We start from the raw sequence: 15639 nt of genomic DNA, 5'->3' as shown, positions 1-15639 counted from the left end.
GGAGTGTGAGCCCGGTCCTGAGCCACTCTGGTTGGGTGGCATGGGATGTATGGGCTCTGTACTGAGCCGTGGTGGTTGTACCCACTGCGGGAGGGATCCCAGCCACGCTGCACGGATGGTGTGGGATGAGTGGGCTCCATAAAGGAGCACACTGGCTGTGGGGTGCAGGAGACACTGTGTGGACTCCACTCCACGCACACGATGAGGGATAAAAGGGCTCTACACCGTGCAGGAGGGTCGCGGTGCAGGACGTGCTCCATCCTGTGCCCCGGGATGTGCAGGGCAGGGCGTGTGGGCTCGCTCTCACACACGTGCCGCGGGATGTATGGGCTCTGTACGGTGCGAGGTGGCCCAGGGATGGATTCAGCAGGTCCGAATGACCTCGCTGGAAGGTGCCCCAGCACTCCGAGGGTCCCCAGCCCCTCAGCCCGGCCTCGGGGCGCTGCGGGGCAGTGCGGGGGGCAGCGGGTGGAGCGGGGCGGGGGCCGACAGCGGGTGCCGGGCGTTATCAGCGGGGCGCAGCCCGGTGCACCGGGCTGATGCAAGAGCAGCCGGCGGGTCTGGAGGGGCCGGGGGGCCCCGGGACAGGCCGGGCTGGAGGGGCCGGGGGCCGCCAGCCCCGGGGCCAGGCGGGGCAGGAAGGAGGAGGCCGGGTCCGGAGCCGGCCGTCGATCCCGTGGCCCCGCCGCGGCTCCTGCGCCCCACCGGGGATCCCGCGGCCCCACCGGGGATCCCGTGGACCCCCGCGGGGTGTCCGGGACCCCATCCCGGCTCCCGCCGGCCCCCGGGCAGGGAGCGAGCTGCTGCATCACCCCGGTGAGATCTGGGGGGGCTGGTTCCCCCCGAAGCTCCCCATGCCCTGACCTTGCCCCTGAGCCCCCATGAGGGGTCCTCTGGGCCGGGGTGGCGGGGGACACGATGAGGTCATTGGTCCTTCCAAAGTGGGGGGGACGCCACGGGGGAGGTTGGAACGGGGGGTCTGGGAGTCTCGGGGCAGGACACCCCCCTCCTGGGCTGGGGGACAAGCGCGAGGTTATGGGGTGGGGGGGTTTAAGGGGAGTGGGGGGATCTGGACCCCCGGGTCTCTCCGGGGCTGCCCAGGGGGGGCAAAGGGGGGGGTGCAGTGCGAGGATAGGGCGCCCCCTGGCGGTTGTCCCCCGACACAGCTCTGGGGCAGCTGCGGGAGGGGAGTGGGGGGCACAGCCCGGGGGGGGGTGGGCAAAGTAGGGGCCAGGAGGGTGAAAGGGAGTGTAAGAACTGGGTGCTGAAGAGTATTTGGGTGCTGATGGGGGGGCAACGGCAAGGGCCTCCCCAGCTGTGCACCCTGGGGGGCTCTGGGGCGCTTACGCTGTCCTGTTTTGGAGTGTCCCGTGAGCCCAGCTGTGCCTCAGTTTCCCCTTTCTCAGCCCCGCGCTGTCCCACGGGGCCTGGGGGGGGTGGGGTTGCAGGGGGACCTGGGTACTGTGTGTGGGACCCCAGCCCCCGTGTGTGGGTCTATACGGGACCCCCACCCACTTGTGAGAGGTCATGCGGGACCCCAGTCCCGGGGTGTGGGTCTGTACAGGACCTGACCCCCGGGCACAGGGCATGGTGTGCATGGGCATGGGTGGGCCAGGGCGGGATGCCACGTCCCTGGTGGGAAGCTGCCGGGGCTCTGCCGTCGCCTGACGTCGGTTCCCATCCCGGATGGAGACAGGGCAGGGCATGACTTCCCCGGGGGACCCCCCAACCCCGGACCTCCCAGCCCGTGGGGAGCAGTTTAGGCAGAGAGGGGCTGCGGGAACGGTCACGATGTTCAGCCCCAGCCCCACCCCAGGGGACGAACTCCTATCCCGGGGCGGGGGGGGGGGCACCGGGCGATGCCCTGGTCTCTGCTAACATGTTCTCTCTGGTTTCCCCCCGCGCCCGCCCCGCAGAGCGCCGGGTTATGGTGGCACCGGGCTGAGCGCCGGGACGCAGCGAGGCGGCAGCGGGGGCCGAGCCCGAGGCCATGGAGGGGCCCGGCCAGGTAGGGACCCCCGGCCCCCCGCCCCGGCTCTGCTGCTGCGCCCCGGCACAGCCCCGGCGAGGCGTTGAGGGTACCAGACCCCGCTGACCCCCTTCTCTCTGTCCCACAGGAGGCCTACGAGGAGGGGATGAGGAGGACCCTCGACCCCGAGGGCTACGAGGACCCCGGCCTAAAGGACTCCCGCCTGTCGCTGGGGGAGATGAGCAGTGAGTGGCTCCTGGGGTGCTGGGGGACACTGGCACGGGGGGGGGGCACCAGCGCTGCAAGGGGGGGCCATTGCATGGGCACTGGTGTGTCACACGGGCATTGGCGTGGCAGGGGTCACACCTCACTGCGTGGGTGACAGTGGCATTGCACAGGTGGCAGCGTTGCGTGGACGAGGGCACTGCACGGGCACCGGCACCGGCTGGGTGCCAGCCCTGCGGGGGCACCAGCGGCTCGAGGTCTCATGTTGTGTGGGCACCGGAGTTCTGTGGGTGCCAGCTGGGCACGGGCACCAGCACGGCACCGGTGTGTTGCACGGGCACCAGCACTGCCTGGGCAGGAGTGTTTCACGGGGGCCAGCGTGGCGTGGGCACACGGGGGGGATCAGCAGCATGTTGCACGGGTGCCAGCGTGGCACAGGTATGTTGCATGGGCACAGCATGGCACTGGCGTGTTGCACGGGCACAGCATGGCACAGGCATGTTCCATGGGTGCTAGAATGGCACAGGTATGTTGTGCGGGCACAGCATGGCACAGACGTGTTGCATGGGCACAGCATTGCATGGGCAGAAGCACTGCACGGGCACAGCACGGCACGGGCGTGTTGCATGGATGTGTTTCCCGGGTGCCAGCATGGCACCGGTAGCGGGGCTCGCTCAGTGAGGGGTCAGGCAGGGACACCCACCCTCAGGGGTGGCATCCCCCAAAGGCAGCGACACCCTTTGCCAAAGCCCCCGTGCCGTGAGGTGCCACCTCCAGCGCCAGGGCTGTGGGCACCTGAACTGAGGCTGTCCTTGGGGACACCTGAGGTCCTTGACCCCTGGGGAGGGAGGTCTGAGTGCCCCGGAGCGTCCCTTTGCTCCAAGCTCGGTTGTTCCAGAGCTGCCACCCCGAGGGGGTGTTTGGGCTCGGCTTCCCCGTTGTGGTGACACAGGTCGGGGGGTAACACTGCCACCTGTTCTGCGCAGGGGCCGGCGGTGGCATCGGGTCCCCCCTGCAGGCGTGGAGGGCCAGAGCCGAGGAGCTGACGCCCCTGCGGTGAGTCCCCAAATCGCGGCCGGACGCTGCCCTGCCCGCCCGGCTGGCATCCCCCGGGGGGAGGCCGGTGGCACCCGCGGTGCTCGGCGCTGACCCCGCCGTGCCGGCGGTGTGTGTTTTGCAGCCAGTATCTGCCCGGCCGCCGGGGATGTTATGACCTGCAAGGGAAGAGGCGCTCGGCCGGGGCCCCCCCGGGACAGTCCCCGCGCCGTGGCGGAGGGCAGCGTGAGTGACTGCAGGGTCCCCGGGGGACGAAGCCCAGCCCCGGCTGTTTCCCCCCACCACAACCCCCAGCCCTCCATCGCGCCGTCTTGCCTCGGTTCTGCCACCCACCCCTGTCCTCGCCCTGCGCGCGGGGTGACCGTCACCCGGGCGTCAGGGCACGCCGCGGGGTGACCGCTGCCACTTGCCCATAATCGCCCACTGATTGAGGATAAATAAAGTCTTTGTTTGGGGTGAGGACAAGAACCACTTGGGGCCGAACGCCGGCTGGCGCCGGGCGGCTCGGTGGCGGCGGCGGCGGGCAGGGACGAGGACACGCTCGTGCCCGTGTGTCACGGCCAACGCTGCCGGGGACACGGTGGCAAGGGACGCGCCCCATCCCCGCTCCCGTGGGCGCAGCATCCTTCCTCCGGCAGAGCGGGATGCGGATCTTACAGCAGCATCCCCCCCCCGGGGTGACCCGGCTGGGGACAGCGAGGGGACCGCCGTGGTCCCCGCCGAGGGCGGAGGGGGACGGGGTGAGCCTGTCCCCACGGTGGGGTGGCAGCGGGCGGGCGGGAGCCGCGCTAGTGTTTACTGTCAGCAAAGGAAGTGCTGCGGGATTTACGGTGCACACAGGGCGGCTGCGGGGATCGCTCCCCACTTTATAGGGACAGAGCTGCGGGGACATGGGGAGCGCAGGGGCGCCCGCAGGTAGGCAGGGGGTGGGCACAGGGATACCTCGAGCTCCTGGGGTCTGGCTGGCCGGGGATGTGCTGTCCCCGTGTCCCCATCCCAGTGGTGGTGCTCGGTGCTGGGTGCCGGTGTTGTGTCGGTGGCAGGGTGGTGGCCACGAGCCCTGTCCTCATCCTGGCCCCGGTGATGTCCCCAGACTGTCCCCCTGCCCCAGGGGCTGGGCTGCAGGGATGTGAGGGGACCAAAGGCACCGCCAGGGCAAGGGGTGATGGAAGGTCTGGGATGGGGCAACGGGGGGCCACGTCCAGTGAGTTCCCGGCAGGGCTGGGGTGTGACGGAAAAGGGGACACATCCAAGTGACCCCAATGGGTCTGGGACGGGGGTGATTGAGAAGGGGACACTTCCAGGTGACCCTAGATGGGTGTGGGATGGAGGTGGTGGGGGGAGGCACCCTCAGCAGACCCCAGGGAGAGGGTCTGGGCTGGGACAGGGACCAGCTAACACTTTGGTGGCTCCACTTGCAGCTGAGTCGGTGACCGATGTGGACCCGGAGGCGTCGGGGAGCAGGAGGCTCCTGTCCCAGCGGGACACCCATGAGGTGGGTGCTGTCGCAGGGACCCCCATTCCCGAGGGTGTGTGGCCTGTGGCCACTTGGAGACCAATCTGGGAACACCAGGACATGGGGAGAGGAGACACTGGGTGCCCTGGGGGTCCCTGATGTGGCCATGGGGACCCTGACCCCCCCTATCTCTGGCTGCAGGGCTACGTGGAGCTCCACGAGCTGGTCATGGACAGCTCGAAGGACTTGTGCTGGATGGAGGCCGGTCACTGGCTCAAGCTGGAGGAGGATTTCCAGGAATCAGGGCAGTGGAGCCAGCCCCACCTCTCCTTCCTGACCTACCGCAACCTCCTGGAGATCCGACGGGCTTTGAACAAAGGTGGGGACACCCCTGGGGACCGCCTGGATGGCGGTGGGGACCCCACACCGGCCGGGTGGTGACAGTGCTGTCCCCACAGGTGCCATTCTCCTCGATGTGGCGGCCAACTCGATGGCGGCCATCGTCAACATCCTCATTGACCAGATGATCTACGAGGGGCAGTGGAAGCCGCAGGACCGGGAGGACATCCTGAGGACGCTGCTCCTGAGGCACAGGTATGGCCAGGGCTGCTGCTCCCAGGGGATCCTTGAGGTCTGGGCTGGACCCCCCCCAGTGGGTCCCACTGGAGTCTTAATCAGGGTGGGAAAGCTTTGTTCTCCCGCCCTGTTCGGCTGTCCCAGCACACCCACAGTGCTGAGGCTGCCTTATGGGGGTCTGGGGGGGGGTTATGGCACTGGGGGGTCTGACACCACCCCCCCCTTGATGCTCTCAGCCACCCCAGCGAGGGTGAGTCGGTGTGGACGCTGCCGCCGGCGCTGCTGCAGCGCTCGGGCACCCGCCGGGACGATGTGGAGCAGCCGCTGATGAGGGAACAGCAGCCCATGGAGATGAGCAAGCTGGCAGGGACTGAGCAGGTACCGGGGGCACTGGGGGGCACTGGGGGGGCGGGCTGGGGGTAGGAGATGCACACAGGGTGTAGACACACACACAGGTGAACACACCAGTTGCACACTCACACATGCTTGTGCAGAGAGGGACACGCAGGGAATGGTGGGGGACACTTATGGGGGACAGAGAAGGAGACTCAGGGAGTGGTGGGGGACAGGCAGGAGATGGAGAGGGACATTCAGGGGACAGAGGGAGAGACATGGGACAGAGGGGAACGTGTGGGGGATAGTGGGTGACACGCAGGGGACAGAGAGGAACACACCAGAGGGAGACATGCAAGGGGGCACAGAGGACCACAGGGACAGCCACCAAGGCTGGCTGGCTAATTCCTCCCATCCATCTGCCTGCAATAGAGTGGGGCCTCCAAACCCCAACTCCCAGAGAAGATCCCCGAGGATGCTGAGGCCACCCTGGTCCTTGTGGGTGAGTGGTCAGCGGGGTGGCAGGTGCTGGGTTGGGTCGGGAGGGTGGGTGCAGGCTGAGGGGGTGGGCACAGGGTCAGGGGGTGCAGGGGGAGCTTTGCCATCTGCCCCTCGCTGTGCTCGCTCACGCCCTGCCTTTCTTGTGCCTTTTTTGCCTCTCCCCATCCTCAGCTCTCGCCGCCGCCTGCTGCTGCTCAGCGCTGCTCTCTGGGTCTCTGTCCCCATGTCCCCTAATTCCCCTGTGTCCCTGTGCTCCCATGCCCACCAATCTGTGTGTCCCTGTGCTCCTGTGCCCTGATGTCCCTGTTCTCCCATGCCCATCTATCCCGTGTCCCCATGTCCCTGTATCCCCATGCCTCATTGTCCTCATGTCTTTGTGCCCCCATCCCACTCTCCTTGTCCCCCCACACCCCCAAGCCTATAATGTCACCTTGTCTCCATTCCCTGATGTCCCCATGTTTCGGTGTCCTGCTGTCTCTGTGCTCCCATGTCCCCATGTCCCTGTCCCCTGTGTCTCTGTGCCCGGTCCCCCATGACCCCCATCCCATCCCATCCCATCCTGCCCCCAGGCTGTGCAGCCTTCCTGGAGCAGCCAACGCTGGCCTTGGTGCGCCTGAAGGACGCGGTGACACTGGACGGTGTCCTCGACGTGTCCCTCCCCGTCCGCTTCCTCGTGGTGGTGCTGGGCCCCGACAGCCACAACATCAGCTACCACGAGATCGGCCGTGCCATCGCCACCATGATGTCAGAGAGGGTACGGCTCACCCACCACTGCCACTGTCACCCCCAGTGCCACCGTCCCTGTCGCTGCCACCGCCATCAGCCCCCCTGAGCACCCCGGAGTCCCCACCCCTGGGGCTGCACCCTCTAACAGGGCTCGTCTCCCTGTGCCATTTCTTTCTCTGATCCCTATGTCCCCCTGCCACCATGTCCCCTTGTCCCCATGCACCTGTGTCCCCATGTCCCCGAGGCCAAAGCGTCCCTTTGTCACCACGTGTCCGAGCAAACACGTCCCCCGTGCCCAAGCCCCTGCCCCCCATCTCCCACCTTATCCCTATGTCCCCGTGCCCCTGTGGTCCCATGCCTGTTGTCCCCCTATCCCCAGGGTGTCCCCAGGACACCCCATCCCCACGGGGACGCTCAGGGGTGCCAGAGCCGGTGCCAGAGCACCCACCCCTGGGCGATCCCACAGGTGTTTCGCCGGGATGCCTACCTGGCCGAGGGCCGGCAGGACCTGGTGCGGGCGGTGGACGAATTCCTGGAGGCCAGCATTGTCCTGCCTCCCACCGAGACCCCCAGCGAGCAGCTGCTCCGCGCCCTGGTCCCTCTGCAGCGCGAGCTCCTCCGCCGCCGCTACCAGCCCCCCGAGAAACCGCCCAGCGAGGGCTTCCTGAAAGACCTGGGTATGGCAGAGACCACCTGGACATCCTCCCCCCACCCCCCCAAAATTCCCTGTCCCCGTGGTGGGTGGGACACCCCCCCTTGTACACAGGGTGTCCCCATGGTCACCTGTTGTGTCCCCAGGGCTGGGCGCGCCAGCGCAGGAGGACGACGACCCCCTGCGCAGGACAGGGCGGCCCTTTGGGGGGCTGGTGAGGGACATCTGCCGCCGGTACCCCAAATACCTCAGCGACATCAAGGATGCCCTCAGCCCCCAGTGCCTGGCCGCTGTCATCTTCATCTACTTCGCGGCGCTGTCACCTGCTGTCACCTTCGGAGGCTTGCTGGGTAATGGGGGGGGGGGACAGGAAGGGGACACGCCAGGGGAGGGGGATGTTCCCCAAGGGGCCTCCGCCTTCTTCATCACCATCCCATGGGGATGCTCCCAGGGGGTTATGCACCCCCTAATCCTGGTGCCCAGGGACTGGGGGGCACAGTGCTGTGCCCCCCACCCTGGCACTCACCCGCCCTGCTCCCTTTCAGGCGAGAAGACCAAGGGCATGATGGGGGTGTCGGAGCTGCTCATCTCCACCTGCGTGCAGTGTGTGCTCTTCAGCCTCCTCAGTGCCCAGCCCCTCCTGGTTGTTGGATTCTCAGGACCCCTCCTCGTCTTCGAGGAAGCCTTTTATGGGGTGGGTACCCCCTCCCCGGTGCCCATGGGTGCCCCCTGCCCACCACAGTGGGGTTAGGGTCTCCCCACCAGCCCTGGGAGAGGCACAGGGTGCTGCTGTGGGGGGGATGGCACAGCGGGGATGGCAGGGTGAGTGGCACAGGGAGGATGTCACGAGGGGATGTCCTGGGGGTTGGCACAGGGGGGGTGCCGTGTGCCACACTGAGATACCACCACTCCTGTCCTGGAGAAGGATGTGTGGGGCCACTGCGGGATGCCAAGGTCCAGCCCACCTGGGTGCCCATGCTGGGGGGCTCTGGGGGGGCCTGACAGGGCTGTGCCCTCTGGCTCCCCAGTTCTGCAGCAGCAATGGCTTGGAATACATCGTGGGCCGGGTCTGGATTGGCTTCTGGATGATCCTGCTGGTGCTGGTGGTGGTGGCCTTCGAGGGCAGTTTCCTGGTGCGCTTCCTGTCCCGCTACACCCAGGAGATCTTCTCCTTCCTCATCTCCCTCATTTTCATCTTTGAGACCTTCTCCAAGCTTGTCACGGTGAGGGGCTTGGGGGTCCCACAGTGGGGAAGGGGTGGGGGAGCGGGTGCAGACTGTGATTATCACCTGGGTTTCCATAGAAACAGTGGGATGCAGGGATGGAGCCCATCTCCTGGTGTTTTCTCATGAGGTCCCTTCCAACCCTGACTATTCATTCTGTGGTTGATGCTCCTCTCCACAGGGGGATTTTGGGGCGGGGAGGTGAACCTCACATAGATGTTCCACCCCCTCGCCCTGGCACACATCCTGCACCCATCAGGATGCTCCTGCAGGGCTCCCAGCATGGCAGGAGGGGTGCAGGGGGATCCCCCATCCCCATCCTCACCCACACCCTCCCCTTCCCTCCCCAGATCTTCAAGCAACACCCGCTGAAGCGGGAGTACAACGTGAAGGCTGACTTTGACCCCTCGGAGCCGGAGCCCAACACGGCCCTGCTGTCCCTCATCCTCATGGCCGGCACCTTCTTCCTGGCCTTCTTCCTGCGCAAGTTCAAGAACAGCGCCTTCCTGCCTGGCAAGGTGTGGTGTCCCCCCCTCCCCGCTGCAAAACGGGGGCCTCGGTGGCTGAGACCGGGCAAACTCATTGCATGTTCCCGAGAACTGAATGTGGTCGCCGTGTCCCCACAGGTCCGGCGCTTGATCGGGGACTTCGGGGTGCCCATTTCCATCTTCATCATGGCCCTGGCTGACTTCTTCATCAAGGACACGTACACGCAGGTTCCGTGAGGGCAGGGCTGGAGGGGGGACACAGGTGTCCCCAGCACGGGGACGTGGAGCTGGGTGCTCATCCCTGTGTCCCATCCCCTCACTCCCCGCTTTGCTCCCATCCAGAAACTGAGCGTCCCTAAAGGGCTGGAGGTCACCAACTCGTCCGCCCGGGGCTGGTTTATCAACCCCATGGGGCTGCGAGAGGAATTCCCCATCTGGATGATGTTCGCCTCCGTGGTGCCCGCCCTCCTGGTCTTCATCCTCATCTTCCTCGAGACGCAGATCACCACGTGAGGACGGGGGGGGACACGGGGAGGGGAGGGCTGTGGGGTGCCCGGTGGCACGGGCACGGAGGGGACCTCCCTGGGGTGCTGTGTCACCAGCTTGCCCCCCTGTGTCCCCGCAGCCTCATCGTCAGCAAGCCCGAGAGGAAGCTGGTGAAGGGCAGCGGCTTCCACCTGGACCTGCTGCTGATCGTGGCCATGGGGGGGCTGGCGGCCCTTTTTGGGATGCCCTGGCTCAGTGCCACCACCGTCCGCACCATCACCCACGCCAACGCCCTCACCGTCATGAGCAAGGCGTCCTCTCCCGGGGAGAAATCCCAGATCCTGGAGGTCAAGGAGCAGCGCATCAGCAGCTTGCTGGTGGCCGTGCTCATCGGTGAGCTGGGGACGTGCCCTCCCTGCATGGGAGGTGAGGGTTGGGGGTCCCCCAGGAGCTCTCCCCAACCTCTCCTTCTGCACCGCAGGCGTGTCCATCCTCATGGAGCCCATCCTGAAGTACATCCCACTGGCTGTGCTCTTCGGCATCTTCCTCTACATGGGGGTCACCTCCCTCTTCGGCATCCAGCTCTTCGACCGCATCCTGCTCCTGCTGATGCCCCCCAAGTACCACCCTGACGAGCCCTATGTCACCAGGGTGAGCGAACCCTGTGTCATCCCGATGGGTGGCTGTGGGTTTGGGGGCTGCAGCACCCCTGAAATTGCTTGAGGTTCCCCAAAGAGCCTCCTCCTTCAGTGCTGACCTTCCCTGGGCTCCTGCTCCCACAGGTGAAGACTTGGCGGATGCACCTCTTCACCTTCACCCAGATCATCGTGCTCGTGCTGCTGTGGGTGGTGAAGTCCACCCCGGCCTCGCTGGCGCTGCCCTTTGTCCTCATCCTCACCGTGCCCCTGCGGCGCTTCCTGCTCCCCAAGATCTTCCGGGATATTGAGCTCAAATGTGTACGTAGCCCCAGCACCTGCTGGGAGCCACTGCTGTGCTGTCCCTGTCCCTGTGCTGGTCCCGGTGTCCATTCCCATCCCTGTCCCCATCCTCATCTCTATGTGTATCCCCATCACTGTCTCCAGCCCCATCTTTGTCTCTGCTCATGTCCCTGTCCTCATCCTACCCCTTTCCCATTCCTGTCTCCATCCCCATCTGTGTACCCACCCTCACCCCTGTCTCCATCCCTGTCCCCATCTGCATCCCTCATTCCCACCTCTGTCCCCATCCTCACCCTGTCCTTGCCCCATTCCTCTCCCTCCCACCTCGTTCTCCATCCTCATCACCGTCCCTGTCCTCAATCCCGACCCCTCCTTGTCCCCATCATTTTCTCCAATCCTGTCCCCATCCCCATTGTTATCTCCACACATATCCCCATCCCTAGCCCTGTCTCCTTCCTTATCTTCATCCCTATCCTCATACCCTGTCCCTGTCCCCATCCCTGTCCCCATCCCTGTGCCCCTGACTCCCTCTCCTCTCTCCAGCTGGACGCAGATGACGCCGTGGTGACCTTCGAGGAGGAGCAGGGAACGGACGTGTACAACGAGGTGCAGATGCCCAGTTAAGGGCCGGGCCCCCCCGGCCCCCCAACGACCCCCCCAGCCCCCCCACCCGCTTATATCACCATTGCTGCCACCCCGGGGCTGCTGGGTGACGGAGGAGGATTTGGGGACGCTGTCCCCATCTGCACACCCTGGGAATGGAATTTATTTTTTTAGTTGTTTTTTTTTCCCTTTTTTTTTTTTTTTTTTTTTGGCTATTTAAAAAAAAAAAAAAATTTTGGATGGTGTGATCTCACCCCCACTCTGCTGCCCGCTGGGGAAGGGGCTGCCTGGGGTTGGGGGGGGGGTTCCACGAGCCACCCTCACCCCGTGGCAAGGTGGGATGTGTCACCATCCCGTCCCCAAGGCCACCACCGGGCACTGAGCATGGGAAGGAGCTGGAGGAAGACGTCAGAGACCGGAGGGAGGAGGAAGGCAGGGATGGAGACACAGCAGGACGGGGTCCCCCTCATTACTCCCAGCCCTTGGGGACCCCCCCAGCCTGGCCCCTCCTCCCCAGATGAACATTCAGCCAGCTGGGACAGACCCTTCACCCCACGGAGCCCTTCTCCCATTTTCTCCATCGTTTGCTCCAGTGGGATCCTCCCAGCTGCTCCGCTGCGCTTCCAGCACCTCCCAGAGTTGGGATGTAAATAGTCCAGTGAGGGAGTTTATATATTTAGAATGAAAATAATCATGCTAAAAATAGCCCCCCCAAAAAAATTACTTATAATTACGCTGATGCTTCTGCAGGTAGAATTCACTCAAGAGCCAAGTAAAAATTCCCAAAAAAAGGATGAAAAAGCACCTTAAAAATGAAAAAAAATTGAGGAAAAATAGGAAAAAAAAAAAAAGCAGCTACAAGGAGTGATCTGTATATTTGATGCTACTGGGGGGGGGTTGTAATTTATTTTTAGGGCTGGTTGTGCCCCTGCTGCAGCGGGGCCGTGTGTGTGTGTGTGTATATACTAGAGAATTATATCAAAATTCAGAATTTTCTATAAAAGATGATTTTTAAGGATCCTGGTCAGGGCCTAAACTCTAAGGACCAGTCTGTCAGTCTCACTCCATTCATGAATTAGTGTTAGTTAGTTAGTTAATTAGTCTTCTCTATTTTTATAGCATTCCGGGTAAATCCGTGTAGTTTTTCCTTGATTTTTCCCTTGCTTGCTGACCATGTCTTGCCCTGTTTCCGCTGGGATTGCTCCCAGTCCAGCTGAGCATCCCCCTGATCCTGCCAAGCCTCATTCTGCCCTGGTGACCCTCAAGGATTGGATCCAGCCAGGGCACAGAACACTGGATCAGGCTCCAAATTTGCTCATTTTTGGCCCCAAAATCAGTGGGGGGTGGGGGTGGGTGGCCCCACCCGGGGTCCTGTGTTTGGGGTTGGTTTAGTTTTATGAATTATGTGTCTGAAATGAAAAAAAAAATGTTTTGATCTTTGGGGTTTCCTCCTTCCCTTCCCCCCACCTCTGTATCAGGCTTTAATAAAGAAATTAATAAAATCAGAAAGGAAATGGGGGTTTTCTTTCCAGTTGGGAATTTTTCTGGTGCGTTGTCTTGTTTAATTCCCCTCCCCAAAAAGGAGTAGTAGCAGCCTTTGGAGCTCTCCATCCCCCTGGAATGGGCAGTGCAGTTGTACTAAGATGCTTGTCACGGCATCCCAGGATGCTCCCTGTATCCTGGAATATATCCCAGCCATTCTGGGATGCTCCCCACAGTCATCCTGCGTTGCTCACTGTAACCATCCCAGGATGTCAGGGAATCCAAGAGATTCCTGTGGCCATTCTGGGGGTGCTCAGCCCCCCTCATCCCCCTGCACCCCGGGGTGCTGCCCCACTGCCACATGGCCTTGGCTGTCCCCGCTCCAGGGGGATTGGGAACATCTTGATCTGGGGCTGCTGGCCCAGGGTGCAGAGCAGCCCCTGCCCCTCCCCCAGCCCCTGGCACCAGATTGACCCCGATTATCCATAATCCCATTAACCAACAGGGGAACACCCGGCTCTCTGTGAGCGGGGGCCGTGGGAAGGGCTGTGCCCGTTCGCCCCCAGCCTTCCCCTGGGGCAGGAATTGGGATCAGCATCCACGATTGCTCCCAACCGGGACCTCAAAATCTTTCCATGGGGCTGGGATAAACCCCCAGCGTGGCCACCAGCTTTTCCCAAGCCTGCCATAGCTGCTATCCCAGTTTTCCAGAGATGGAGGCGCACGGCTGGTGTTTTCCAGCCCAAGGCCTGTGGATCCAGCAGCTTCCCTTCCTTGTGCCGGCCTCACATGGACAAGACACACCAGGTGCCATCCAGAGGCCTTCCCTGCCTCCAAACCCCAGTGATGGAGGATGGCATCTGCCTGCACCCATCCCTCTTGTTTTCCACCCTGGGAAGAGTTTGTTATTCCCTGGGAGATGGCAGCGAGGTCACGGCCGCGGGATCCAGCCCGGTTTGGGGTTGGGAATTTAGGTCAAGCTCTTCTTTGAACTTGCCTCAGCCTAGGGAAATGGAGGGAGGGGGAATTAGGGGTGGGAGTAGAGTAATGAGGGGGAAATAAATGCTAATTAATTGGTAGCTAATGAGGAGGGGGGAGCATGGAGCTCCAGAGGGGGATCACACTGGAGCATCACCCCTGGAAGGGGAGAGCCACAGTGCCTGCAGCATCACAGAGTACTCCACGCCATCCATGGACAGGGGACATGGGATACCCTGGGATTTTCTGGAGGTGTCCAGTGGGATATTGTCACTGTTTGTGCACAGATTTGGGGGGTCCCCACTCCCAGCCCACCTGCTGCAGGGTCTGTGGTTTATTCCCAGGGTTCCGGTGTCCCTTCCCAGTGACAAAAGCCACTGGGGGGGATCAGGCCTGGAGCACATTGACACTCCAAAAATGGCTTTTTGCTTAAAAAAAAAAGGAAAAAAAAAGAAAAAAAGAGGTTTAAAAATTTAAAATGTCAAATTTCATGTTTTTGGCCCGATTGCTTCTAAATGTTTTGTTTGTTTACATTGTTTTTTCCTTTTGTGATTTTACCCGCCTGCAAAGCAGTGGCAATTCCCACAATTCGGGGATCCAGCCCAGCCCAGGCCGAATAAATACATATATTTTTATTTTTAAGCTCTCGCAGGAGGGATTAACTGCCCGGCGCTGGAGCTGCCCGGCCTGGCTTGGCACAGCCCAGAGAGCAGGACGTGGCAGAGGATCCGGCTGTCCGGCTGTCCCTCCGTCTGGCTGATCCCTTCCCTTCGGGATAAAGCCCAAATAAGCCACTTGCACAGCCAGGCACCACCCCCGCACCCCCAATTCATCTGGAGGAGGGGTGGCCCAACTGCATGCAGATTTAGGGATTATTTTTTTCTTTTTCCTTATTAAGGGTGAAAATCCCCTAGATGTTGGCCGTTCCCGTGGCAGGGAGACGCCTGTAGCCCACAAAGCCGTGTGGCCCCACATTCCCAGAACATCCCGCATCCCTTTTGGGGGGGGGGGGGGGGGTCCCCGCCAGCTCCCGCTGCCTCGTGGCAGGTGCCGGCCGGAGCTTGCCTGTGCCAGCCTGGCTTGGGAGCAGGGAAATGGCCGGAGCTCTGGGAGCACGCCGCCCTTGGAGCGGCGGGCAGATGGCCGGAGCTCGCCGGTAGCCGGGAATGTGCCGCCAGCCGGGAACGGCCGCGGCGGGCGGGCGGGCGGCCTGTGGTCGTAGCACAGTCAGCCCCGGCTGGCCAGTGCCTTGGGGCAGGCAGGGCGGTCGGTACCGCGGCTGCAGCCCCGGTACCGGGGATGTTTGGGGCGGTCGGTATCGCACAGGCAAGCCGGGGTGGCTGATACCACGGAGGCAGCTGGTGCCGTGGAAGCAGCCGGTACCGTGGGGGTGTTCGGTACTGTGGGGGTGTTCGGTACCGCGGCAGCAGCCGGACAGGCCAGGACTGCCGGGGTGGCCGCCACCGTGGAGGCAGCCGGGACCGCGGAAGCAGCCGCGGTGACATGGAGGCAGGCGGTGCCCTGGCGGTGGCCGGGGGTGATCGGCACCGTGGAAGTGGAGGCAGCCGGGGAGGCAGCCCGGGGTACCCGGAGCCGTGGGGGTAGCGTTCGGTAGCGTGGCGGCGGCCGGTGGCACGGAAGCAGCCCGGGATGGCCCGTACTGTGCAAGGCAGCCGGGATGGCCGGGAATGTGCAGGCGCTGCCCGGCCGGGATTGGCTGCGGGGAATGACGCCCAGCACAACAAAGGTGGAGTTGGAGAAATTCCATTAAAAAAAATTAAGAGAGAGAGAGAGGGAAGGGAAGGGAGAGAGGAGAGAAAGGGAGCGGAGGGAGGGAGGAGGGGAGGAAGCTGCCCCTCGCCCGCCCCGCCGGGCAGAGCCCCCCCCGCCGCCGTGTCCCGGGGCCGCGGGGCGGGCAGGAGCGCGGCCCCGCCGTGCCGTGGGGGC

General features: G+C 63.6%; 1 protein-coding gene across 3 annotated transcripts in view; it reads left to right on the top strand.

Annotated features, from left to right (window-relative positions):
- The window catches only part of SLC4A1 (solute carrier family 4 member 1 (Diego blood group)), a 13165-nt gene extending 1529 nt beyond the window's left edge, over nucleotides 1–11636 (top strand). Inside the window, exons 1-19 of one of the 3 annotated variants that reach the window (XM_027908870.1) lie at nucleotides 1976–2008; nucleotides 2118–2214; nucleotides 4672–4745; nucleotides 4908–5085; nucleotides 5165–5300; nucleotides 5519–5660; nucleotides 6048–6117; nucleotides 6686–6870; nucleotides 7309–7519; nucleotides 7641–7844; nucleotides 8040–8188; nucleotides 8523–8717; nucleotides 9068–9235; nucleotides 9344–9433; nucleotides 9548–9714; nucleotides 9831–10084; nucleotides 10173–10342; nucleotides 10474–10647; nucleotides 11173–11636. In XM_027908870.1, the coding sequence (XP_027764671.1) occupies nucleotides 1991–2008; nucleotides 2118–2214; nucleotides 4672–4745; nucleotides 4908–5085; nucleotides 5165–5300; nucleotides 5519–5660; nucleotides 6048–6117; nucleotides 6686–6870; nucleotides 7309–7519; nucleotides 7641–7844; nucleotides 8040–8188; nucleotides 8523–8717; nucleotides 9068–9235; nucleotides 9344–9433; nucleotides 9548–9714; nucleotides 9831–10084; nucleotides 10173–10342; nucleotides 10474–10647; nucleotides 11173–11253 (2763 nt within the window). In that variant the 5' untranslated portion in view covers nucleotides 1976–1990 and the 3' untranslated portion in view covers nucleotides 11254–11636. Of the gene's footprint in view, nucleotides 1–1975; nucleotides 2009–2117; nucleotides 2215–4086; nucleotides 4166–4671; nucleotides 4746–4907; nucleotides 5086–5164; nucleotides 5301–5518; nucleotides 5661–6047; nucleotides 6118–6685; nucleotides 6871–7308; nucleotides 7520–7640; nucleotides 7845–8039; nucleotides 8189–8522; nucleotides 8718–9067; nucleotides 9236–9343; nucleotides 9434–9547; nucleotides 9715–9830; nucleotides 10085–10172; nucleotides 10343–10473; nucleotides 10648–11172 lie in introns of those variants that run through there. The other 2 variants (XM_027908871.1, XM_027908872.1) reach the window with 2 other exon arrangements.
- The last annotated feature ends 4003 nt before the right edge of the window (nucleotides 11637–15639 follow it).

The sequence above is a fragment of the Empidonax traillii genome, unplaced genomic scaffold, assembly GCF_003031625.1.
Source record: "Empidonax traillii isolate 1590-97213 ecotype Southwest subspecies unplaced genomic scaffold, ASM303162v1 scaffold1869:size106678, whole genome shotgun sequence".
NCBI classification, from domain to species: Eukaryota; Metazoa; Chordata; class Aves; order Passeriformes; family Tyrannidae; genus Empidonax; species Empidonax traillii.
The sequence above is the reverse complement of the archived record's forward strand: the minus strand, read 5'-3'. Positions and strand labels throughout refer to the sequence as shown.